Source organism: Pristiophorus japonicus, chromosome 1 (assembly GCF_044704955.1).
Source record: "Pristiophorus japonicus isolate sPriJap1 chromosome 1, sPriJap1.hap1, whole genome shotgun sequence".
Lineage (NCBI taxonomy): Eukaryota > Metazoa > Chordata > Chondrichthyes > Pristiophoridae > Pristiophorus > Pristiophorus japonicus.
In genome coordinates, this window is record NC_091977.1 from 267,158,258 (window position 1) to 267,183,483 (window position 25,226).

Genomic DNA, 25,226 nt, shown 5'->3' on the forward strand with positions numbered 1-25,226 from the left:
TCGTGGCCATCTTTAAAAAAGTGGACAAGTCCGACTGCGGCAACTACAGAGGAATCTCCCTGGTATCAGCCACTGGGAAGGTCGGCGCTCGAATCCTCCTCAACTGTCTTTTCCCTGTGGCTGAGGAGCTCCTCCCGGAGTCACAGTGCGGATTTTGTCCCCTACGGGGTACAACGGACATGATTTTTACAGCGTGACAGCTGCAAGAAAAATGCGAGGAACAGCACCAACCCTTATACATCGCCTTCTTTGACCTTACAAAGACATTTGGCACTGTCAATCGCGAGGGTCTATGGAGCGACCTCCTCCGTTTCAGCTGCCCCCAAAAGTTCGTCACCATCCTCCGCCTGCTCCACGACGACACGCAGGCCGGGATCCTTACCAACGGATCCATCAAAGACACAATCCATGTCTGGACCGGGGTCAAACAGGGCTGCGTCATCGCCCCAACCCTCTTCTCAATTTTCCTCGCTGCCATGCTCCACCTCACACTCAATAAGCTCCCACTGGAGTGGAACTAAACTACAGAACCAGTGGGAACCTGTTCAACTTTCGTCATCTCCAGGCCAGGTCCAAGACCGTCCCCACCTCTGTTGTCGAGCTACAGTACGCGGACGACGCCTGTGTCTGCGCACATTCAGAGGCTGAACTCCAGGACATAGTCGGTGTATTTACTGAGGCGTACAAAAGCATGGGCCTTACACTAAACATCTGTAAGACAAAGGTCCTTCACCAGCCTGTCCCCGCCGCAAAGCACTGTCCCCCAGTCATCAAGATCCACAACGCAGCCCTGGACAACTTGGACCATTTCCCATATCTCAAGAGCCTCTTATCAACAAGGGCAGACATTGATGACGGGATTCAACACCGCCTCCAGTGCGCCAGTGCAGCCTTCGGCCGCCTGAATAAAAGACTGTTCGAAGATCAGGCCCTCAAATCTGTCACCAAGCTCATGGTCTACAGGGCTGTAGTAATACCCACCCTCCTGTATGGCTCAGAGACATGGCCCATATACAGTAGACACCTCAAATCACTGGAGAAATACCAACAACGTTGTCTCCGCAAGATCCTGCAAATCCCCTGGGAGGATGGACGCACCAACGTTAGCGTCCTCGACCAGGCCAACATCCCCAGCATTGAAACACTAACCATGTTCGATCAGCTCCGCTGGGTAGGCCACATTGTTCGCATGCCTGACATAAGACTCCCAAAGCAAGCGCTCTACTCTGAACTCCTTCACGGCAAACGAGCCAAAGGTGGGCAGAGGAAACGTTTCAAGGACACCCTCAAAGCCTCCCTGATAAAATGCAACATCCCCACCAACACCTGGGAATCCCTGGCCAAAGACCGCCCTAAGTGGCGGAAGTGCATCCGGGAGGGCGCTGAGCACCTCGAGTCTCATCGCTGAGAGCATGCAGAAACCAAGCGCAGGCAGCGGAAAGAGCGTGCGGCAAACCAGTCCCACCCATCCCTTCCCTCAACGACTTCTGTCCCACCTGTGATAGGGACTGTGGTTCTCGTATTGGACTGTTCAATCACCTAAGAACTCATTTTTAGAGTGGAAGCAAGTCTTCCTCGATTCCGAGGGACTGCCTATGATGATGATGATGATGATAATGATAGTAACAGACTTCAGGAGGACATAGATAGACTGGTGAAATAGGCAGACACATGGCAGATGCAATTTAACACAGAGACCTGTGAAGTGCTACTTTTTTGATATGAAGAATGAGGAGAGGCAATATAAACTAAATGGTGCAATTTAAAGGGAATGCAGAGACCAGGGGGTATATGTACACAAATCTTTGAAGATGGCAGGTTAAATTGAGAAAGCTGTTCATAAAGCATATGGGTTCCTTGTCTTTATTAATTGAGAAAGAGAGTACAAAAGCAAGAAGTTATGCTAAACCTTTATAAAACACGTGTTAGTGCTCAGCTGAAGTATTGTATTCAATTCTGGGCACCACACTTTAGGAAGGATGTCAAGGCCTTCGAGACGGTGCAGAAAAAATGTCCTAAAATGTTGCCCAGTATGACGAACTACAGTTATGTGGACAGACTGGAGAAGCTGGGGTTGCTCTCCTTAGAGCAGAGAAGGTTAAGAGGAGATTTGATAGAAATATTCAAAACCATGAAGGGTTTTGTAAAGTAAATAAGGAGAAACTGTTTCCAGTGGCAGGAGGGTCGGTAACCAGAGGAGCCACAAGAGCAGGTCAGAGGCTGGGTATTCTGTGGCGAGTGTCTCACCTTCTGACTCCCCAAAGCCTTTCTCTCCACTTGTCTCAATGAGTGCAGCTCCAACAACACTCAAGAAGCTCGACACCATCCAGGACAAAGCAGCCCACTTGGTTGATACCCCATCCACCATCTGAAACATTCACTCCCTCCACCACTGACATACCATGGCTGCAGTGTGTACCATTTACAAGATGCACTGCAGCACCGCGCCAAGGCTTCTTCAACAGCAGCCCCCACACCCGCCCCCCCCCCCGCCCCGCAAACCCATGACCTTTACCACATAGAAAGACAAGGGCTGCATGGGAACATCATCATCTGCAAGTTCCCCTCCAAGTTTTACACCATCCTGACTTGGAAATATATCACTGTTCCTTCATCGTCACTGGGTGCAAATCCTAGAACTCCCTCCCTAACAGCACTATGAGAGTACTTTCACCACATGGACTGAGCCGGTTCAAGGCGACGTCTCACCACCACCTTCTCATGGGCAATAAATGCTGGTCTTGCCAGCGATGCCCACATCCCAAGAGATGACATGAGGAAACTTTTTTTATACAGCGAGCTGTTGTGATATAGAATGCACTGCCTGAAAAGTTGGTGGAAGCAGATTTTGCAGCAACATTCAAAAGAGAATTGGATAAATACTTGAAGGAAAACAATTGCAGGGCTATGGGGAAAGAGCAAGGGAGTGGGATTAATTGGATAGCTCTACCAAAGCTGATGGGCCAAATGGCGGCCTCCTGTGCTGCATCATTCTATAATTCCAACTCATTCTGCATAGGACTTTTCCAGCCAGCAGAGTTTCAACCTATTTGTCTGGCTGGATGTGAACCCAAGTCTCAGAGGTGAAAGCCACTCAAACACCCAGTTATGTTCTCAAAAACCCAATATATAAACAGAAATACTTTTATCTATTCTTACTTTACCAGTGGCCAGTGGAGTGTGTAAGTTTAGCCACAACAAGAGCTCAGCCTTGAGGATTTATATTCCCTATAATTAATACTTGTGAAATCAAAATAAGCAGAGGATTGATTCTTAGAGAGTTTGGCACTAAGGGGAGTTCAGGCTAACATTGTCTACATTTTAAGTTAGACACAGAGGGATAGCAGTGCAGGGCACCCTTACGTCTGAAAAGGGAGGCCAAAAAGGAATATGAAAAAAGGTTTGAAGAAAACATGGAAGAAAATAGTAAGATAATTTATTAGTAATATAATTAAAGAGAGGTTAGGATCACTCAGGGATGAAGTAGAGAGTCTAACTGCGAAGGATGAAGGTATATCAGGTATAAAATAAATATTTTGCACCAGTTTTAAAAAATGGTAAAAGTGAGAACGTAGGTATACAAAAGGAGGATAGAAATAACTGTCAGAGATAACTGTTGGAGGAATTTGTTCTGGAAAACAACAAAACTCAAGGTTGCTATACCACTGGGCACTGATGCCATACATTATTAGCTGTTGAAAAAAGGAGATAGCAAAGGCTATTGTGCCATGGGACTGGAGAGCAGCCAACATAGTGCTTTTGTTATAGAAACACAATGGTATACAGGTGGGCTGCCCCGACCTGTGAGAGAACACCACCGCAGGTCGGGGCTATAAAGAGAGCTGGAGCATCGGGCCCTGGAACATCGTGGGCGAAGGTGCGGCGAATGAGGGTACGGGGCCCAGAAGAGCCCAGGGCAGCACAGGCCAACCCACACTGAGATATGTGCGCGCACTATGTCCGTGCAGCAGAGTAGGTCTCCAGTCGTCCTGGTTCAACCCTTGCCACTGAATAAAGGCCTAGCTCTGTCGAGCCCGTGTGGTGGCTGATGTGCAAAGGTTACCACACATTAAAAAAATCCACGCACAGGCATCTTCCTCGATTGGAGTTCAGGACTGGAACATCGGGTCCTTCACTGAAACATCCGTGAACTCTTGTGGAAGCAAGTCATCCTCGTTCAAGGGACCGCTAATGATGATGATGATTTGTTATAGAAGTGGGGGTGAAGGATAACCCAGGTATCATGGTTTGGGATTTTATTGTCCATTTTTCCATCAGAAAGCAAATTAAAGTTAATTTTCCACATAGTCTAAACAATAAGCAATTTATTAGCTTGTCTAGGTAATCGAAAAACAGCTCGCATTGATTGTGTTGGAAAGTCATTTAATTTCGGTCTGTGTGAGAACGGGGAGACTAAAAACAGAGTGAAACAGGGTTTTTGAAATAGTAAAGCTGCAAGGGCAAGGGCTTTCGCTGAGGCAAAGGGGTTAGAAATGCTGGAGGACAGTTAAAAGACATTTTGTGTAAGATAAATTGAACAATCCACGACTGTGAGTTAGCATGACGTATTCTTTGTTTTGTGTTATTACGCAAGAATAAGTTGTACTGATTGAACAGAGTGAGTCTGATCATCATGATTATTCAGTATGTTTATCTTACTGTGGGAGGAAAAAAAGCAGCTTAACAATTCAAATTGGCTTCATCTCATCAAGTGTTTGCTAAAGTCTATGTGCAGAGATTAAAGAAGTACATGAGCAAAAGATTCAAATATTCGGTTGAGGTCACAGGGGGTACTACTATCACACTCCCAGATCACCCAATTTTAGGGTAGATTAAAGTGAACCACAAAAGTAAGATCCTCAGACTGCTTACGGGAGCAACTGATAGCACTGTAACCAAGAAAGTATTTATCATGCACCCAAATATATAACACCATGTAACTATAATCCAGTTAGTCTACTGTCATTTGTGGGCAAACTATTAGAATCCATAATTTTAGATTAAAATTAATGAATATTTTGTTATGTCTGCATTAATCAAGGGATTTGCTAAAAGCAAATCATATTTGACAAGTTTGAGGAAGTTTTTTCTTGAAGAAGTGACTGACTGGACAGATAACGGGAATGCCATAGAAGTATGATGATTCGCAGAAGGTATTTTATAAAATGTCTTTGGACCTATAATTCTCCAAGCTCTCCACCACTGGGGTTTCCTTCTGTCACTTCTGGGCTTGTTGTAAACTAATTGATAGAGATTGATTGTAATGATTAGTCAACCACTCCATTATCATTTAATCATGTGCCTACCAGGATGGTAAGGCCGACTAGATAGACTTTGGTCTTTTTTTGTATAGCAATTCCTATGAAAACAGGGCAACACTCATTTACTCTTTTCAAAATAGTGCCATTTATAGCAAGACTGTCTTTCCATATTATTCCACCCAAAGTGCATCACTTCACACTTCTCCACATTGAACTCCATTCTGCCACGCTTCTGCCCCTTTGACCATCCTGTCTGTCATCCTGCAGTCTACAACTATCCTCATCACTATCTACTGCGTTGCGAAGTTTTGTATCATCTGCAAACTTTATAATGCTGCTCCCTACACTCAAGTCTAGGTTGTTTACATAGAAAATAGGTACAGGAGTAGGCCATTCGGCCCTTCAAGCCTGCACCACCATTCAATAAGATCATGGCTGATGATTGACCTCAGTACCCCTTTCCTGCTTTCTCTCCAGACTCCTTGATCCCTTTAGCCATAAGTGCCAAATCTAACTCCCTCTTGAATATATCCAATGAACTGGCATCTGCAACTCTCTGCGGGAGGGAATTCCACAGGTTAACAACTCTCTCAGTGAAGAAATTTCTCCTTATCTCAGGCCTAAATGGCTTACCCCTTATCCTTAGACTGTGTCCCCTGGTTCTGGACTTCCCCAACATCGGGAACATTTTTCCAGCATCTAACCTGTCCAGTCCCGTCAAAATTTTATATGTTTCTATGAGAACCCCTCTCATCCTTCTAAACTCCAGTGAATACAGGCCCAGTCGATCCAGTCTCTCCTCATATGTCACAGTCCTGCCATCCCGGGAATCAGTCTGGTGAACCTTCACTGCACTCCCTCAATAGCAAAATGTCCTTCCTCAGATTAGGAAACCAAAACTGAACACAATATTCCAGGTGAGGCCTCACCAAATCCCTGTACAGCTGCAGTAAGACCTCCCTGCTCCTATACTCAAATCCCCTAGCTATGAAGGCCAATATACGATTTGCCTTCTTCACCACCTGCTGTATCAGCATGCCAACTTTCAATGACTGATGTACCATGACACCCAGGTCTCGTTGCACCTCCCCTTTTCCTAATCTGCCGCCATTCAGATAATATTCTGCCACCAAAGTGGATAACCTCACATTTATCCACATTATACCATGCATTTGCCCACTCACCTAACCTGTCCAAGTCACCCTGCAGCCTCTTAGCGTCCTCCTCCCAGCTCACACCGCCACCCAGCTTAGTGTCATCTGCAAACTTGGAGATATTACACTCAGTTCCTTCATCTAAATCATTAATGTATATTGTAAATAGCTGGGGTCCCAGCACTGAGCCCTGCGGCACCCCACTAGTCACGGCTGCCATTCTGAAAAGGACCCGTTTATCCTGCCTCTCTGCTTCCTGTCTGCCAACCAGTTCTCTATCCACGTCAATACATTATCCCCAATACCATGTGCTTTGATTTTGCACACCAAACTCTTGTGTGAGACCTTGTCAAAAGCCTTTTGAAAGTCCAAATACACCACATACACTGGTTCTCCCTTGTCCACTCTACTAGTTACATCCTCAAAAAATTCTAGAAGATTTGTCAAGCATGATTTCCCTTTCATAAATCCATGCTGACTTGGACCGATCCTGTCACTGCTTTCCAAATGCGCTGCTATTTCATCTTTAATAATTGATTCCAACATTTTCCCCACTACTGATGTCAGGCTAACCGGTCTGTAATTACCCATTTTCTCTCTCCCTCCTTTTTTAAAAAGTGGGGTTACATTAGCGACCCTCCAGTCCATAGGAACTGATCCAGAGTCGATAGACTGTTGGAAAATGATCACCAATGCATCCACTATTTCTAGGGCCACTTCCTTAAGCACTCTGGGATACAGACTATAAGCCTCGGGGATTTATCGGCCTTCAATCCCATCAATTTCCCGAACACAATTTCCCGCCTAATAAGGATTTCGTTCAGTTCCTCCATCCACCACCACCCTCTGTTTCCTATCACTGAGCCAATTCCGCATACATACTGCCACTTTCCACTTAACTCAATGGACTTCCATCTTCTTTATTGAATGCTTTCCGAGAGTCCAACATCTACTGCATTACTTTGATCAACCTTCTCTGTTACCTTATAAAACAATTCAATCAAGTTAGTCAGACATGACCATACTGGCTCTCCTTGATTAACCCATGACTTTCTAAATGAAAGTTTATTTGTCCCTGATAATGGTTTCCAATAACTTCCCCATCATTGATGTTAGGCTAACTGGCCAGTAAGTGCCCTGCTTCATCCTTCTCCCCTTTCTTGAATAGTGGTCTAATTTTAGCAACTCTCCAATCTTCCAGCACTACTCCTGTAGCTAATGAGGATTGGAAGATTGTGACCAATATTGGAAGTGCCGTCTTTTGGATAAGATGTCTGCTCTCTCAGCTGGGCGTAAAAGATCCTATGGCACAATTTCGAAGACGAGCAGGGGATTTATCCCTGGTGCCTCGGCCGATATTGATCCATCAATCAACATCACTAAAGCAGACTTTCTGGTCATTGCTGTTTGTGGAAACTTGCTGTGTGCAAACTGGCTGCCGCATTTCCCACATTACAACAGTGACTACACTTCAAAAACTACTGAGATGTCAGGTGGTCGTGAATATATAAATGCAAGTCTTTCTTTCTTTTCTTTCAATGCCTCTGCTATTTCTACCTTTGCTTCTTTCAGCAATCGAGGATGCATTGCAGCTAGACCAGGTGACTTACCAACTTTCAGTAATGCTAATCTTTTTAGTATGTCTTCTCAATCTATTACTATCCTGTCCATACCTACCCTCTCCTCTTTTAGTGTAACCTTCACATCATTCGCTTCATAAGAAATAGGAGCAGGAGTAGGCCATTTGGCTCCTTGAGCCTGCTCCGCCATTTAATAAGATCATGGCTGATCTGATCATGGACTCAGCTCCACTTCCCCGCCCGCTCCCCATAACCCTTCACTCCCTTATCGCTCAAAAATCTGTCTATCTCCACCTTAAATATATTCAATGACCCAGCCACCACAGCTCTCTGGGGCAGGGAATTCTAAGATTTACAACGTTCTGAGAGAAGAAATTCCTCCTCATCTCAGTTCTAAATGGGCGATCCCTTATTCTGAAACTATGCCTCCTTGTGCTAGATTCCCCCACAAGGGGAAACATCCTCTCTGCATCTACCTTGTCGAGCCCCCTCAATATCTTAAGTTTCAATAAGATCACCTCTCATTCTTCTAAACTCCAATAAGTATAGGCCCAACCTGCTCAACCTTTCTTCATAAGTCAACCCCTTCATCTCAGGATTCAACCTAGTGAACCTTCTCTGAACTGCCTCCAATGGAAGTGTATCTCTCCTTAAATAAGGAGGCCAAAACTGTACGCAGTACTCTGTGTATGGCCTCACCAATACCCTGTACAGTTGTAGCAGGACTTCCCTACTTTTGTACTCCATTCCCCTTGCAATAAAGGCCGACATTCCATTTGCCTTGCTGATTACTTGCTGTACCTGCATACTAACTTTTTGTGTTTCATGCACAAGGAGCCCCAGGTCCCTCTGTACTGCAGCATCTTGTAATTTCTCTCCATTTAAATAATAATTTGCTTTTTTGTTTTTCCTGCCAAAGTGGATAACCTCACACTTTCCCACATTATACTCCATCTGCCAAATTTTTGCCCACTCATTTAGCCTGTCTATATTTCTTTGCAGATTTTTTATGTCCTCCTCACAACTTGTTTTCCCACCCATTTTGTATCATCAGCAAACTTGGCTACATTACATTCAGTCCCTTCATTTAAGTCATTAATATAGATTATAAATAGTTGAGGCCCCACACCGATCCCTGTGGCACCCCACTAGTCACCATTTGCCAATCAGAAAATGACCCATTTATCCCGACTCTCTGTTTTCTGTTAGTTAGCCAATCCGTTATCCATGCTAATATATTAACCCCAATCCCGTGAGCTTTTATCTTGTGCAGTGACCTTTTATGTGGCACCTTATCGAATGCCTTCTGGAAATCCAAATTCACCACATCCACTGGTTCCCCCTTATCGATGCTGCTCGTTACATCCTCAAAGAACTCCACCAAATTTGTCAAATTTCCCTTTCATAAAACCATGCTGACTCTGCTTGATTGTATTATACTTTTCCAAATGTCCTGCTACTACTTCTTTAATAATGGACTCCAGCATTTTCCCAATGACACATGTAGGCTAACTGGTCCATAGTTTCCTGCTTTCTGTCTGCCTCCTTTTTTAAATAGGGGCGTTACATTTGCGGTTTTCCAATCCGCTGGGACCTCTCCAGAATCCAGGGAATTTTGGTAGATTACAATCAATGCATCCACTATCTCTGCAGCCACTTCTTTTAAGACCCGAGGATGGAAGCCATCAGGTCCAGGGGACTTGTCCACCTTTAATCCCATTATTTTACCGAGTACTTTTTCTTTCGTGACAGTGATTGTTTTAAGTTCCTCCCTCTCTGTAGCCCCTTGATTATCCACTATTGGGATGTTTTTAGTGTCTTCTACCATGAAGACCAATACAAAATATTTGTTCAAAGTCTCTGCCATTTCCCTGTTCCCCATTATTAATTCCCCAGTCTCATCCTCTAAGGGACCAACGTTTACTTTAGCTACTATCTTTCTTTTTATATACCTGTAGAAGCTCTTACTATCTGTTTTTATATTTCTTGCTAGTTTACTCTCATAATCTCTCTTCTCTCTCTTTATTAATTTTTTAGTCGTCATTTGCTGGTTTAAAAAATTGTCCCAATCCTCTGGCCTCCTACTAATCTTGGTCACCTTGTAAACTATTGTTTTCAATTTGATACCATCCTTTAGTTCCTTAGTTCGCCACGGATGGTTCTCCCTTCTCTTAAAGTCTTTCTTTCTCACTGGAATATATTTTTGTTGAGATTTATGAAATATCTCCTTAAATGTCTGCCGTCTTACACTCGTATTTTCCCAGTCCACTTTAGCCAACTCTGCTTTCATACCTTTGTAATCGCCTTTATTTAAGATCAGGACACTGGTTTGAGTTCCAACTTTCTCACCCTCCAACTGAATTTGAAATTCAACCATGCTGTGATCATTCTTTCCTCGAGGATCCTTTACTATGAGATAATTTATTAATCCTGTCTTATTACACAGTACCAGATCTAAGATAGCCTACTCCCTGGTTGGTTCCGCAACGTACTGTTCAAAGAAACTATCCTAGATATACTCTATGAACTTTTCCTCAAGGCTACCTTGGCTAATTTGATTTGTCCAATCAATATGAAGATTAAAATCACCCATGATTATTGCCGTACCTTTCTTACAAGCCTCCATTATTTCTTGATTTATACTCCATCCAACAGTATAATTACTGTTAGGAGGCCATAGACTATGCTGACCAGTGACTTTTTCCCCTTATTATTTCTTATCTCCACCCAAAATGGTTCTACATCTTGATCTTCTGAGCCAATACCATTTCTCACTACTGCACTGATCTCATCCTTTATTAACAAAGCTACTCCACCTCCTTTTCCTTTGTGTCTGTCCTTCCGAATTATCAAATACCCCTGAATATTCAGTTCCCAGCCTTGGTTACCTTAAAACCACATCTCCGTAATGGCTATCAGATCATACTCATTTATATCTATTTGTGCCTTCAACTCTTATATCTTATTACGAATGCTACGTGCATTCAGATAAAAAGCTTTTAATTTTGTCTTTTTACCTTTTACCCTGCTTTGACCCCACTTTCTGATACCCTCTTATTTTTATTCATTCTATCCCTTCCTGTCACACTCTGGCTATCATTTCCCCCACTGCTACCTTGCTCGATTGCCTTCTCCTTGCTCTTTGACTTTTTAAATTTCTGCTCGCCTAAACCCTCCCCCCCCCATTATTTAGTTTAAAGCCCTCTCTACAGCCCTAGTTATTCGAATCATCAGGATATAAGTCCCAGCTTCCTTTGTAAAGATAGGTGCAAAGAACTCATTTAATACTTTAGCCAAGTCCTCTGCCTCTACATGAAGATTTCCCTTTGGGTCCTTAATAGGAACAACTTTCTCCCTAGCTTACACTTTTATGTTTATAAATTTTTTAGGGTTCAATTTAATGTTACCTGCTCATCTTTTCTCATAACCTCTCTTAGACTCCCGTATTAATGTTTTCAATTCCCTCCTGTACTTTTCAAAATCTTCCTGGTTATTAACTGAATCTTGCTCCTGACATTTGTCACAGGTTTCCTTTTTCAGTTTTATTTCAATTTTTATTTATTTTGTCATCCAGGGTGCATTAGCTTTGGATGCTCTTCCAAAGGATGCCCTTCAAAGGAATATGCCTAGTTTATACCTGAACTATCTTGCCCTGAATGCCTTCCATTGCTGCATTACTGCTTTACCCTGCAATCGCCTTTTCCAATCTAACTGTGCTAGGTCCCTTTTAAAATAACTGAAATTAGCTCTTCCCCAGTTAACCATTTTAACTTCGATATTTTCTGGTCTCTTTCCATGATTACTCTAAACCAAATTATGTTGTGGTCACAAGTAGATGATCTCCTTCTGTAACACACTCCACTTACCCTACTTCATTTCCCCAAACCAGATACAACACTGCTTCCTTCTTGTTGGACTGGAGACATGATAGAGAAAGTTCTCCTGTACACATCAGAAATTCCTCTCCTTCCCCATCCTCAGCAATATGCTTTTCACAGGCTATTTTAGGGTAATTAAAGTCATTTAATATTACTACGCTATTTTTGTCATACCCCTTTGAAATTGGTCAACAAATGTGCTCATCTATGTCCTTCTCACTGTTTAGAGCTCTATAAAAACACCCAGCAATGTAACAGCTCCCCCTATGTTACTTAACTTAAGCCAAATAGATTCAGTCCGAGAACCATCTGGAATATCCTTTCCATTTAGAACTGCAACATCATCCTTAATCAGTACAGCCACGCCCCCTCCTCTTTTTCCTTCTCTATCATTCCAAAATACTTGGGATCCAGGAATATTAAGAACCCATTCCTGGTCTTGTATGAGCCATGTCTCTGTTAATACAACATGTCTTAATCCCACATGGCAATTTATGCCTGCAGCTAACCAATCTTATTAGTTACACTACAGACATTGGCGTACATATAATTTAATGCCTCCTATGGTTCTATGCAGCCTGTCATCAATTTCATAGATCACTCAGTTCACAATGATCTGAAAGATTTTTAATCAAAGACATCTATTTATTATTTTACTTCAATTGGATCTTACGAACTAACTAAATACACAAGTAAATTGTGCACATACATAGCAAATCAGTCAGTATCTGTAAAGAAAAATGATTCACATTTCAAGTGTAACCCTTCATCAGAACCTCTGAAGTATTCCGCTAGATTTGTAATGTAACTTGGTGTATTTTTGCGATAGACAAAAGAATATACAGAGAATAATTCATTTTAAAAATGGTTAATAGTCTAAAATTTAATACAACCAAGTTACATATTACAGGAATGTGTAAGCAATTCTATAAGTTTTAAAATATTTCCTAATTCCCAATCTTTTTTTTTAAATGGTCTCATCATTAAATGCTGTGGATTGTCAGCAGCTTGGTGATATTGTTCAAGTCAATTTAGTTTTCCCTCCATTTCCCTCACTCACTGCTTTGTGAGATTAAATATGGAAAGATCATAGATCTACATGGTATTACTTAGTATAAAATAGTATTTATGGCACATAAGCAGGTTATCCAGCCTTACAAGTCTATGCCTCCTCCCACCCTTTTTCATCTAACCCCAATAACATACCCTTCTACTCCTTTCTCCTTCATGTGTTTATATTGCTTCCCCTTGAATCTATACTATTCGCCTCAACAAGTTCCACATTCTATCCACTCTCTGGATAAAGAAGTTGCTCCTGAATTCCCTATTGGATTTATTAGTGACTACCTCATATTTATGATCCCTAAATCTAACTGAAGACTTAAAGCTAAAATTCTATGATCAAACTTGGAAAAATTATTTTGAACATGTGAAAACTGTTCAGATTCATCACTTTGCTTCTTTTATCTAGCCTTTTAGATGAAATAACAATTTACCTGGTAATAAGGAAAGAAAAGAGAGCAAATGGCACAATATGGTTCCATTTTCGAGACTTCTTCATTATACTCCTTCTCTGCTTGGAAATTGTGCGATTTATTCTGCCACAGTTGGAAAAGAGGTTTGGCCCAAGGCCGTGTTTCATTTACCTCCTCTTCATTGGATGTGGAATCAGCCAATTCTACAAAACAGAAGATTATTCTCCATTTACTCTTTTATTTCCACAAGAATCAATTCAGTTGCAACATTAACATTTCACCTCCCCCCACCCCCCTCCCAGTTTTAACAGTAGTGCATTAGGGCACAATGCACCTACTGGACAGTGAAGCATTAGTCTGGAGAAAAGTTATAGCAGTACTATATACTATTCTTATATAGTACTGCTGTAACTTCTCATTAGAGTGGAAGAAATACATTTCTCTTTACTAGTATACTGTAGTAGAAACAAATTAGTCAGGGGGAAAATCAATTTAGTAAAGTTAAAATCTTAAGCAAGAAAGGCTGAAATGAAATAGCTCAGCTTTGCAGTTCAGTCTCATTGAACTCAAACAATTCTAACAAAATATGTTTTGCTGTTATCAAAAACTAGAACAAAGAAGAAGTTATAAAAGCCAGCTAAATGTGTCATTACAGCGAGTTGAGACTGAAGTCAATGAAGATAGCACAGTATAAAACCAGATAGTTGGGAAGAATACATTCCAAGGATAGGTCAATTGGGGTGGTAAGAGATTACAGGAAACAAAAGACAATTGAAGAAGACAACAGTTCAAGGAACTGCAGAATGATGTGACCACATAACTTATCAGATAAAGGGGAGGTAACGAAATTTGCTGCAATATAATTGTATTAACCAACTAATTATAGTTGTTAGGCGAAAAGTTTGTGATGCGGCAGGGAAACAGCAAATGGAAAGCCTCCGCACGGAACGTCATGATTTTGTATGTATTTTGACTGTATATAAACCAATAACCCAAGATTGTTCAGAGAGAACAGCTGGTTTGGGTCACTGAGTTATTGAACTCATATAGAAGCTGTTTCTCCCTCGATCGAGTACTTTATAATAAACAATTCTTTTCTCCAAAACAGACTTGTGTTGAGTACCTTTGTAATAATCTACGACATTTTGGCGCTGCGAGCAGGGTACAACGGGCGGCCTACAGACGAGCGTATACGGATCAATCATGTGCAAGTATATTTAACTACCATTCATAATCCGATGTGAGCTGTTATGAGATGTGTCGGTTGCCCGGGGTACCAGAATCTGTGAATCTGTTACGGTGTAATAGATTTAGGGGAATTAGGAAGTCACGATAGACACTATCATAAGGTATCGATGTGAGTGTTGCCTCTAAGTTCAAGGGGACCGGGTAACGGGACAATTAGTATCTTAGAATATAGATAAATCGATAAGGGTGTCGATGGGATTGCAGGCTCTAGGGGTAGGGGAAACCGATTAAAGGGACAATCAGTACCTAAAAATACAGGTTAAATCGATTAAAAAATAAATAAATAAAAATCGGTGAGACCGTCGACGCTGGGTTTAAATTAAACTAAGTGGGGGGGGGGGGGAGCGGAGGGGGAGAGCGGTTAGTATCTGAGAATACATTGAAACCGATATAGTGGTAAACGTACCAAACTGAGTATGGCTTGTAAAGATATATGCTCCCTTATGGGCGGGAGGGGGGGTGGTGGGTAGGTATTTTTCAGACGACCATAAAAAAAACTGATAGTGACTATGTTAAGTGACGTATGGGATCAAAAATAGAGTCGGCCAAACAATAGAATTAATAAGCTTTGTTGAGTGAAAAACTGGTGTGAATGTCTGTCTTTAAATGAAAAGTGCTGATGTAGTTTCATTTGTCTGAAAGACTGTTTAAAAAAATGGTGCAGTTGTCTGCTTGTTTTAGCTCCACCCACTTTTTCAGACAGAGAGTGGAAGGTTATTAAACCTTTGCAGTGTTGTCCTGGATGTGGAAAGTTTTAAGAAAGTGTGAACCTCGAATTGAATTACATTTTAAGTTAGAAAGCAGGTGCAGATTTATTTTGATGATAAGTTACGGAGCTAGGAAATGCACAAAGGATAGATTTGTTTAATAAAAGATAAAAATGCGTGGTCCTGTTTGTTTTTTTTTAAATTTCAACATGCTCACTTACTTGTCAAAAGAAAACACGTAATCATTGATTACATTGGGTTGAAAGACAATAAATTTAGTCTTGGAATGAGATAAAGAACGGAGAAGAGAAATTGTAATACCTTTAAAAAAGCGTGCATTTCTCGAAGCTGCGGGCTGGGGAAGTTAGCCCCCATTTTCCTTTGTGTAAAACCTTATGTTAAATGATGTGAAAGCTTCTAGCTCAGTAAAAAGAGTTTTAAATAAAAGATTGGCAGTACAATATTTGAATTGGGATTTTGAAATATTTCAGGTGATTCTCCTTGATAAACATTTTGGTTGCATTGGAAAATCTTGGATTTGGAAACCTTTTTAATAGAAATAATGGGGTCAAGTTTCGGGCTGCGCCTAGAACGGCGCAGCCCCGCGAGCCACCCTGATTTCCGCGCTCAAAACCGTGCCGAAAATTTACCTCGGTATTCTCCACTCCCTCAGGTCGATCCAGGCCCTCGGCGTGCCGCAGCACAAGCTGTAGGGGGCGGAGCCAGGTCCCTGCGCTGAAAACAGTGCCGGGACCTCTGCACATGTGCGCTACAGTGTGTGCGCATGTGCAGTAGCTCCAGGCGCCCGAAACTGTGTGGGAGGGGCCTGAAGCACGCCGCCCCTCGCCCTGGCCGAATGGGCTCACTGGGGCGGCGAAGATCGTACTGCACCTCCCTCCTCCAGCTTCCTCCCCTGTTCAGCTCCCGCTCCCTCTGGCTCCCTCACCCCCCACCCCCCCCGCTCCCGCTCCGCTCCGCTACCCCCCCCAGCTCCCCCTCCGCTGCCCGACCCCCCCAACTCCTGCTCCGCTGCCCGCTCTCCCCCCACCCCCTGCTCCGCTGCCTGCTCTCCCCACCTTCCACCCCAGCTCCTGCTCTGCTGCCCGCTCTCCTCCCCCACCCCCAGCTCCCGCTCCGCTGCCCGCTCTCTCCTCCCCCACCCCCCCACCCCCCCTCCCGCCCCAGCTTCCGCTCCGCTGCCCGCTCTCCCCCCGCTCCTATCCACTTCCTCTTCCTTCGGCGGAGCCCGCCTGCCCGGCATCTTGCTGGGGCGGGCCCCGCCCGAAGTCTTCAGCCCGGCTTCTTCACGTCAGCCGGGCCCGTTCAGCCTCCTCCCTCTCCTCCCTTCCTCTTCCCTGCACCCACCCCCCCTCCTCTCCCCCTCCCTCTCCTCTCCTTTCCTAAACTTTCAAAACAGACGTAAGTGGCCGGACACGCCCCCTTTTGGAAAAAAAATCTGTTCCAAAATGAAACTGTTCTAACTAACGAGAACTGGAGCAAACTAAATGCCGAGAATTGCAATTTCTTAGATACTCCATTCTAAACCAGTTGCTCCACAAAAATAGGAGCAATTCAGGCCGAAACTTGACCCCAATAAAAGTACACATTTGTGTAACTCTGCCTCAAATATTACATCAGAAGCTGAAGCTTAAAAAGATATAATTTATGAGATACTGTATCACAAAATATATCTTGATGTAACAGAGCAAAAGACTTTCTACTTATGCTATTCCTACTTGGATTGGAGTTTTTAATGTTCAGCTTCTAAAACAGAAGTTAGGCACATAATTATAATACAAGTACTCTGCATTCTGTGATCTGTGAATCACTTAGAAACTATAAGTATAAATGAGAACTCCAATATTAAAAAAAAAGTATATTTGACATTTTGTAATCCAAAAATAAATACAAATACTACAAATGGGGAGAAGAAATTAGGATGGAAACAGTGAAAAGTTAATTTGGTTGTGAAGGTTTCAAGTACCACTGGTTAAGAAAAGGCACAACAAAATACTGAGATAAATTTAAAATAAAATGTTAAATCTGATCTCTTAAAAAAAAACTAAAAGGTTTGGAAACAATCTCGAAATACCTTCAGGGAAGAGAGTAATTTTGATGGGCATGCTAATGTGGGAAGTGCCCAACTTCTTGAAAGGGACTGGGGGGCACTGAGCAAGTGGGGAGCTATCTACGAAAGTGTAAAAGGAGTTTGGGCTACCTCAAAGCAGGACTGCGGACTGGTAAAATGCGATTCCAGGACTCGAACATACTTCCCACCGTCAATACCCGATAAAACCAGAAGCCGCACAGGCTGTGAGACAGATAGTGGGGGATTTACTGGAAAGCGGCATACTCCGAGAGTTAGAGGGAACAACAAATTCCCCTGTTTGGCCCGTGCGAAAGCCGGACAGATCGCACCGGGTAACTATTGATTATACTGTCCTCAATAAGGCGACTCTCCGTCAACATCCCATCGTGGCCAGCCCAGCCACAATATTGAATGGATTAAAACCAGAGCATAAGGTCTTCACCGTATTAGACATAGCCAATGGATTCTGCTCCCTACCCCTGGCAAAAGAGTCCCAAGATAAATTCTTTGGTCTCACAAAGGTTCCACAATAGCCCGGCTATATCCCACCGGACTATGAGTCGAGCCATAGAAAAGGTGGATTTAACCCCGTATAGGAGTACAATACTACAATATGTGGATGACCTAGTGATAGCATCCGAGGACAAAAGGGGGCACACAGGAGCACTTATAAAGATCCTGGAAGTCCTGCAGGACACAGGATTCAAAGTAAATCCCAAAAAGGCACAAATCGGACAAGCCACGGTATAGTACCTGGGACACGAAATATCCCAAGGAACTAGGAACATGTCCAATGACAGGAAGGAGGCCATTAGGATCATGCCCTGACCATAAACAGTCCGAGGGGTGCGTAAGATACTGGGCTCTTTAACTATTACAGAAATTTTGTACCTAACTTCATGGCAATTGCAGAACCAATACAGTGTCTAGTGAAAGGGAGAAAACCATCCTTAGAAACTATAGGCTGGGACCCCGAACAAGAAGCGGCATACGGTAATCTGAAGGAAGCCCTATCGTCAGCTCGAGGGCTGGGACTCCTGAACATGGATCTCTCATTCCATATATATTGAGAGAATCAGGGAGGCTTCTATAGAGCCGTGGTGACACAAATGCATGGGGATAGGATGAGACCCGTAGCTTATTACTCGACACAGCAAGCACCAGTGGCTGCCGGTCTGTCCAGATGCATGGCCTTCAAAATTAGCGAGCCTGTCATAATGACAGGAGAAATAATACTGCACACAAAACACACACTGGTGGAAATGCTAAATACAGGGAAGCTCCGGGCCATCTCCAACATCCGCCGGGCAAAATGGGAGGCAGTCCTATTAGCACATGACGGCCGGATAAAACGACTATTAGATGCTGCTAGTAAACCCACTAAAGCGGCCGTAATCAAGGTAAAAGCCCACCAGCGAGTGGTAGATGAGGTTCAGTGGAGAAATGAAGCTGCTGACAATGCTGCCCGAGAGGCGCTACGTCTGCCGAAGTAGAAGTAGAACCAGTTTGCAGCTTTACTACAGGGGAAAACATAAACATAGTAAAGTTACATAGTAAGTGATAGAGAAAAGAAAGAATGGAAAAGGAAGGGAGGAATACTAGGTACGGATTCAGTATGGAGGAAGGACGGAAAGGTGCTGGCCCCGTCTTATATAAGGAAAATGCTCATGGAACTGCAACACGGCATCAACCATGCCGGGCGCAGGGCCATGACAAATAGCACCTCCCGCGACTGGTGGTGGCCAGGTATGGGGCGCGACATTGCAAAGTATTGTCAGCAATGTATCATGCGCACAGCACAACCCAGGAAGGGCCGTAAAAATAAAGATGGCCCACCAACCACAGCCCCAGGGTAGATAGATTTCACAGGGCCACTGCCAAATTCTCGAGGACAAAAGTACTGTTTGGTAATCATAGATTTGCTTACCCAATGGGCGGAAGCCTTCGCAACACGGAATTGCACAGCCACCACCGTAGCACGGATCCTAGCAGAGGAGGGAATTCCCTGCTGGGGGATACCCACCCAAATTGACTCGGATCAAGGAACTCATTTCACGGGTCAAGTAATGAAAGAAACTTGTAGAATATTCGGTATTAAGCAAAAGTTTCACATCCCATATTAGCCCCAGAGTTCAGGGATGAATCGGTCCCTTAAAACTGCCTTGAGCAAGGCAATATAGGAAACAGGGCAGGCATGGACTGAACACCAAACAGAACCACAGGATTAACCCCGTATGAATTAATGATCGGACACGCAATGAAGTTACCCGAGGGGATAGTGACAGGAAGAGCAGAATTAGGACCAGTACGAGATAGAATCAGGAAGTATGTGATGGAACTGAGTGAGCAGTTGAAAGGTATGCGACAGGAGGTCCAAGAAAGAGAGAGAAAGGAGGATGAAGACAATGGGACAAATACCTCATCTACAATCCTCGAGGTGGGGGCTAAGGTAATGGTTAAGGAAGTGGCAGATAAACCAGGATTCGCACCTAGGTGGAGCGAACCATATGAGGTGGTAATCAGTGGTGACACATGTGCATAATAAAATGGACCTGGGAAAGGGCACACATCCGGAGAAATGATGCAAACAATCCGGTAGAAGTAGAAATGGTAAGAATCTAACTAAAAACCTGGAATATCCAGAATGTGTTTTATCAACAGAATGTATATAAACATGATCACCACCGCCCTTATGATTCTACAAGGACAAGCTTCAAGGCTGCCTCTAGGGGGCCCAGAAGCATATACCTACACCGGAGGGTACAACAACTACGTAAAGCAGCCCCTAGGGGGGCGGCATCCGAGTGTCAGGAGCATTTATCTTGAAGCCACAAGATAAGTGGGTAACAAAATGTTACCTGAATATTGTAAACCAGGGGAATTAACCTCGGGAAAGCGTGTGGTAGTTAAACCTGGAACAGAAGTAATAGTACATTGTCTGGACACGGTCTTAGAGCCGTCCTCGTTAAAAGCGATAGAATGGGTCATTCAAGCGAGAGAAAGTGTTCAGGTCCAGCAGTGATGATTAATTGGCAAAAACCGATAGTCACAATCCCAGGACCAACAACACTACCACCAATTACTTGCCCCCTCCTTACTGAAGGCCCGCCCGGTGGGTTGGCGACGAGATCAGAGGGAATGTTGTTATTTGACAATGTGCAGCATGAAATGTTACCTGTGAGCATAAATTTAACACACCTATACTTGGCAGAAAAGTTTAGCCCCAAGACTAAAGCGTTGTACACACGGTTGCTGGACACAATCCTGAGAAAAGCTAGTGATGCATCAGGAGCAAGGGAGTATCACAAGCAGCTGAGACACAAAGGAGGAAGACAGAGGAGATCTATAAGGAATGACGTATTAACTGGAATAAGAACAGGGACCTCTCTAGTAGATGCATTAGAGACACAGGCGATTCAAGCAGGAGTAAATAGTTTGACGGGAACGATGCAGGTCCTAATGAGAGAACAGGACAGGATAGGGATAGTATCTTCAGAATTAGGATCAAAAACATCCAAAATACTGCTAGAGGGTAGATCCGTATTGGAAGGCCATGCACAAACAATTAACGAGTTAATTAAGCAGGAACGAGAAGATGATGCTGAGGACAGTAAAAGAGACACATGTCATGTCTATAGGGGATGGATGATTGGTCAGATGAGACACAATATGGATCGGATACAAACCGGGCAAGTCCCAGATTGGATAAAGAGCACCCAATTGAATGAAATGGCACAGCACACTGGACCATAAGATGCCTGAACCCTGAAAGGAATGACTAGGCTGTATGCAGTTACAGGAGGATGTATGGGGAAACAAACCCTTATGGTAGGGAAAATACGAGTGATCCCCGTAATAAACCAAGGCTCATACCCGTATCCTCAATATGAAGTTGAAAACATAGGGATAATACGAGGGGAAGAGTACATCCACCATTATCTGATGGACCAGTATGCGATCAAAAAGAATGGAAAGATAAGGGGAATATCTTTATCCGGGTGCCGGAGAGAAGGAAGCCTAACTATATGCCCTCACCCAGTGGGAGACAGGAGCAAGGATAGCTGCGGGCTTGACAATACTACGGAAGGATGTGTCATTGAAATAAGCCCTGCCCAAACCGAACCCACACATTACACCGATCAAGGACAAGGAGAATATTGTGTGGTAATTAGCCTGGGAACTTACGATTATGGAGGCTTGACTTGTGACGTTACTTTGCCTAACTTTTGCTTTACTCCCAGAGTGTCGGTGGCAGTGGGAAGAAGCAATGAGATTAAGCAAAATATTGATAATTACATGGAAGAGTAAGCACCACCAATTCCCCTGTTACTTGAAGATTCAACTGAGCTCAAAGCATCATTAAGAAATTATGAGCTAAAGGATAAAGGCAAAGAACTGGACAGTGAAATGAAGGATAACCTGAAAAAACCACCTTGGTACTTGAGATTATGAACGTTGAAATACATCCGTGGATAAGGATCCTTTCACATACCCTAGTGGCAGTACAGATAGTAATAGCCTTGAGTTGGTTGGTGATGTTATGCAACAAGTGCAAAAGACAGAAGATGTATACCCAAGCAAAGCTACAAGCTAGGGATCAGAATTATATCCCATGTGTTAGTCATAGTGCAGATGGTAGTGGTACTGATACTCCTGGCAGAATGCGTAGGCAGATACAAGAGACGCAGAAAAAAAAACCTTGGCTAGGGTCACTAACCAAGACCACAGAAAGCCTTTGGTAGGGCCACATAAGGGGGAGCAACCACAGCAACGGCACGAGTACCTGATATGAGTCGTGAGTGTCCCAATCCTATCGCCTGATCAATAAAACCGGGGTGGGAGACACACAAATCAAGATAAGGGAAAGGAAAGCTGTTGTTCATGGTGGGTATTTCGGGTAACCACCTGATCAAATGGGGGATTCTAGTAGAAACAAATTAGTCAGGGGGAAAATCAATTTAGTAAAGTTAAAATCTTAAGCAAGAAAGGCTGAAATGAAATAGCTCAGCTTTGCAGTTTAGTCTCATTGAACTCAAACAATTCTAACAAAATATGTTTTGCTGTTATCAAAAACTAGAAGAAGTTATAAAAGCCAGCTAAATATGTCATTACAGCGAGTTGAGACTGAAGTCAATGAAGATAGCACAGTATAAAACCAGATAGTTGGGAAGAATACATTCCAAGGCTAGGTCAATTGGGGTGGTAATGGTGACCATGGCTGGGAACTCAACATCCAGGGGTATTCAATATTATTCAAGGATAGACAGAAAGGAAAAGGAGATGGGGTAGCGTTGCTGGTTAAAGAGATGAACGCAATAGTAAAGAAGGACATTAGCTTGGATGATGTGGAATCGGTATGCGTAGAGCTGGGAACACCAAGGACAGAAAACGCTAGTGGGAGTTGTGCACAGACTACCAAACAGTAATAGTGAGGTTGGGGATGGCATCAAGCAGGACATTAGGGATGTGTGCAATAAAGGTACAGCAGTTATCATGGGTGACTTTAATCTACATATAGATTGGGCTAACCAAACTGGTAGCAATATAGTGGAGGAGGATTTCCTGGAGTGTATAAGGGATGGTTTTCTAGACTAATATGTAGAGGAACCAACTAGAGAGCTGGCCATCCTAGACTGGGTGTTGTGTAATGAGAGAGGATTAATTAGCAATCTTGTTCTGCGAGGCCCCTTGGGGAAAAGTGACCATAATATGGTAGAATTCTTCACTAAGATGGAGGGTGACACAGTTAATTCAGAAACTCGGGTCCTAAACTTAAAGAAATGTAACTTCGATGGTATGAGACGTGAATTGGCTAGGATTAACAGGCGAATGATACTTAAAGGGTTGACGGTAGCTAGGCAATGGCAGACATTTAAAGATCACATGGATGAACTTCAACAATTGTACATCCATGTCTGGAGTAAAGATAAAATGGGGAAGGTGACTCAACCATGGCTAATAAGGGAAATTAAGGATAGCATTAAAGCCAAGGAAGAGGCATATAATTTGGCTAGAAAAAGCAACAAACCTGAGGACTCGGAGAAATTTAGAATTCAACAGAGGAAGACTAAGGGTTTAATGAAGAGGGGAAAAATAGAGTATGAGAGGAAGCTTGCAGTGAACCCTAAAAACTGACTGCAAAAGCTTCTATAGATATGTAAAGAGAAAAAGATTAGTGAAGACAAATGTAGGTCCCTTGCAGTCAGAATCAGGTGAATTTATAATGGGGAATAAAGAAATGGCAGATCAATTGAACAAATACTTTGGTTCTGTCTTCACTAAGGAAGACACAAATAACCTTCCGGAAATACTAGGGGATTGAGGGTCTAGCGAGAAGGAGGAACTGAAGGAAATCCTTATTAGTCAGGAAATTGTGTTAGGGAAATTGATGGGATTGAAGGCCGATAAATCCCCAGGGCCTGATAGTCTGCATCCCAGAGTATTTCCAACATTCTGTAGACTCTGGATCAGTTCCTATGGACTGGAGAATAGCTAATGTAACACCATTTTTTAAGAAAGGAGGGAGAGAGAAAACAGGGAATTATAGACCGGTTAGCCTGACATCGGTCGTGGGGAAAATGTTGGAATCAATTATTAAAGATGTAATAGCAGCGCATTTGGAAAGCAGCGACAGGATTGGTCCAAGTCAGCTTGACAAGGAAATCATGCTTGACAAATCTTCTAGAATTTTTTGAGGATGTAACTAGTAGAGTGGACAAGGGAGAACCAGTGGCTCTGGTGTATTTGGACTTTTGACAAGGTTCCACACAAGAGATTAGTGTGTCCAAAATTAAAGCACATGGTATTGGGGGTAAGGTATTGACATGGATAGAGAACTGGTTGGCAGACAGGAAGCAAAGAGTAGAAACAAACAGGTCCTTTTCAGAATGGCAGGCAGTGACTAATGGGGTGCCGCAAGGTTCAGTGCTGGGACCCCAGCTATTTACAATATACATTAATGATAAAGACGAAGGAATTGAATGTAATATCTCCAAGTTTGCAGATGACACTAAGCTGGATGGCAGTGTGAGCTGTGAGGAGGATGCTATGAAATAAAGTAAATGAGTTGACAGCACAAATCATTACAAATGGGTATGATTTGGTGGCCATTACAGAGACATGGTTGCAAGATGGCCAGGACTGGGAATTAAACGTACAGGGATATCTGACGATTCGGAAAGATAGGCAGGAAGGGAAGGGAGGTGGGGTAGCTCTGTTAATAAGGGATGATATCAGGGTAGTTGTGAGGGATGATATTGGCTCCAATGAACAAAATGTTGAATCATTGTGGATGGAGATTAGAGATAGTAAGGGGAAGTCACTGGTCGGCGTAGTTTATAGGCCCCCAAATAATAACTTCATGGTGGGGCAGGCAATAATCAAGGGAATAATGGAGGCATGTGAAAAAGGAACGGCAGTAGTTATGGGGGATTTTAACCTACATATCGATTGGTCAAATCAAATCGCAGGGGGTAGCCTGGAGGAGGAATTCATAGAATGCATGCGGGATTGTTTCTTAGAACAGTATGTAACAGAGCCTACAAGGGAGCAAGCCATTTTGGATCTGGTCCTGTGTAACGAGACAGGAAAAATAAACGATCTCCTAGTAAAAGATCCTCTCGGAATGAGTGAACACAATATGGTTGAATTTGTAATACAGATTGAGGATGAGGAAGTTGTGTCAGAAACGAGAGTACTATGCTTAAACAAAGGGGACTACAGTGGGATGAGGGCAGAGTTGGCTAAAGTAGACTGGAAACAAGGACTAAACGGTGGCACAAATGAGGAACAGTGGAGGACTTTTAAGGAGCTCTTTCATAATGCGCAACAAAAA

General features: G+C 43.2%; 1 protein-coding gene across 4 annotated transcripts in view; it reads right to left on the reverse strand.

Moving 5' to 3' along the window:
* The window catches only part of LOC139270369 (lysine-specific demethylase 4C-like), a 632,979-nt gene that overhangs the window by 229,745 nt on the left and 378,008 nt on the right, over positions 1–25,226 (reverse strand). For all 4 annotated transcript variants that reach the window (XM_070888436.1, XM_070888434.1, XM_070888435.1 and 1 more), the window contains exon 13: positions 13,370–13,551. In XM_070888436.1, the coding sequence (XP_070744537.1) occupies positions 13,370–13,551 (182 nt within the window). The remainder of the gene's footprint in view (positions 1–13,369; positions 13,552–25,226) is intronic.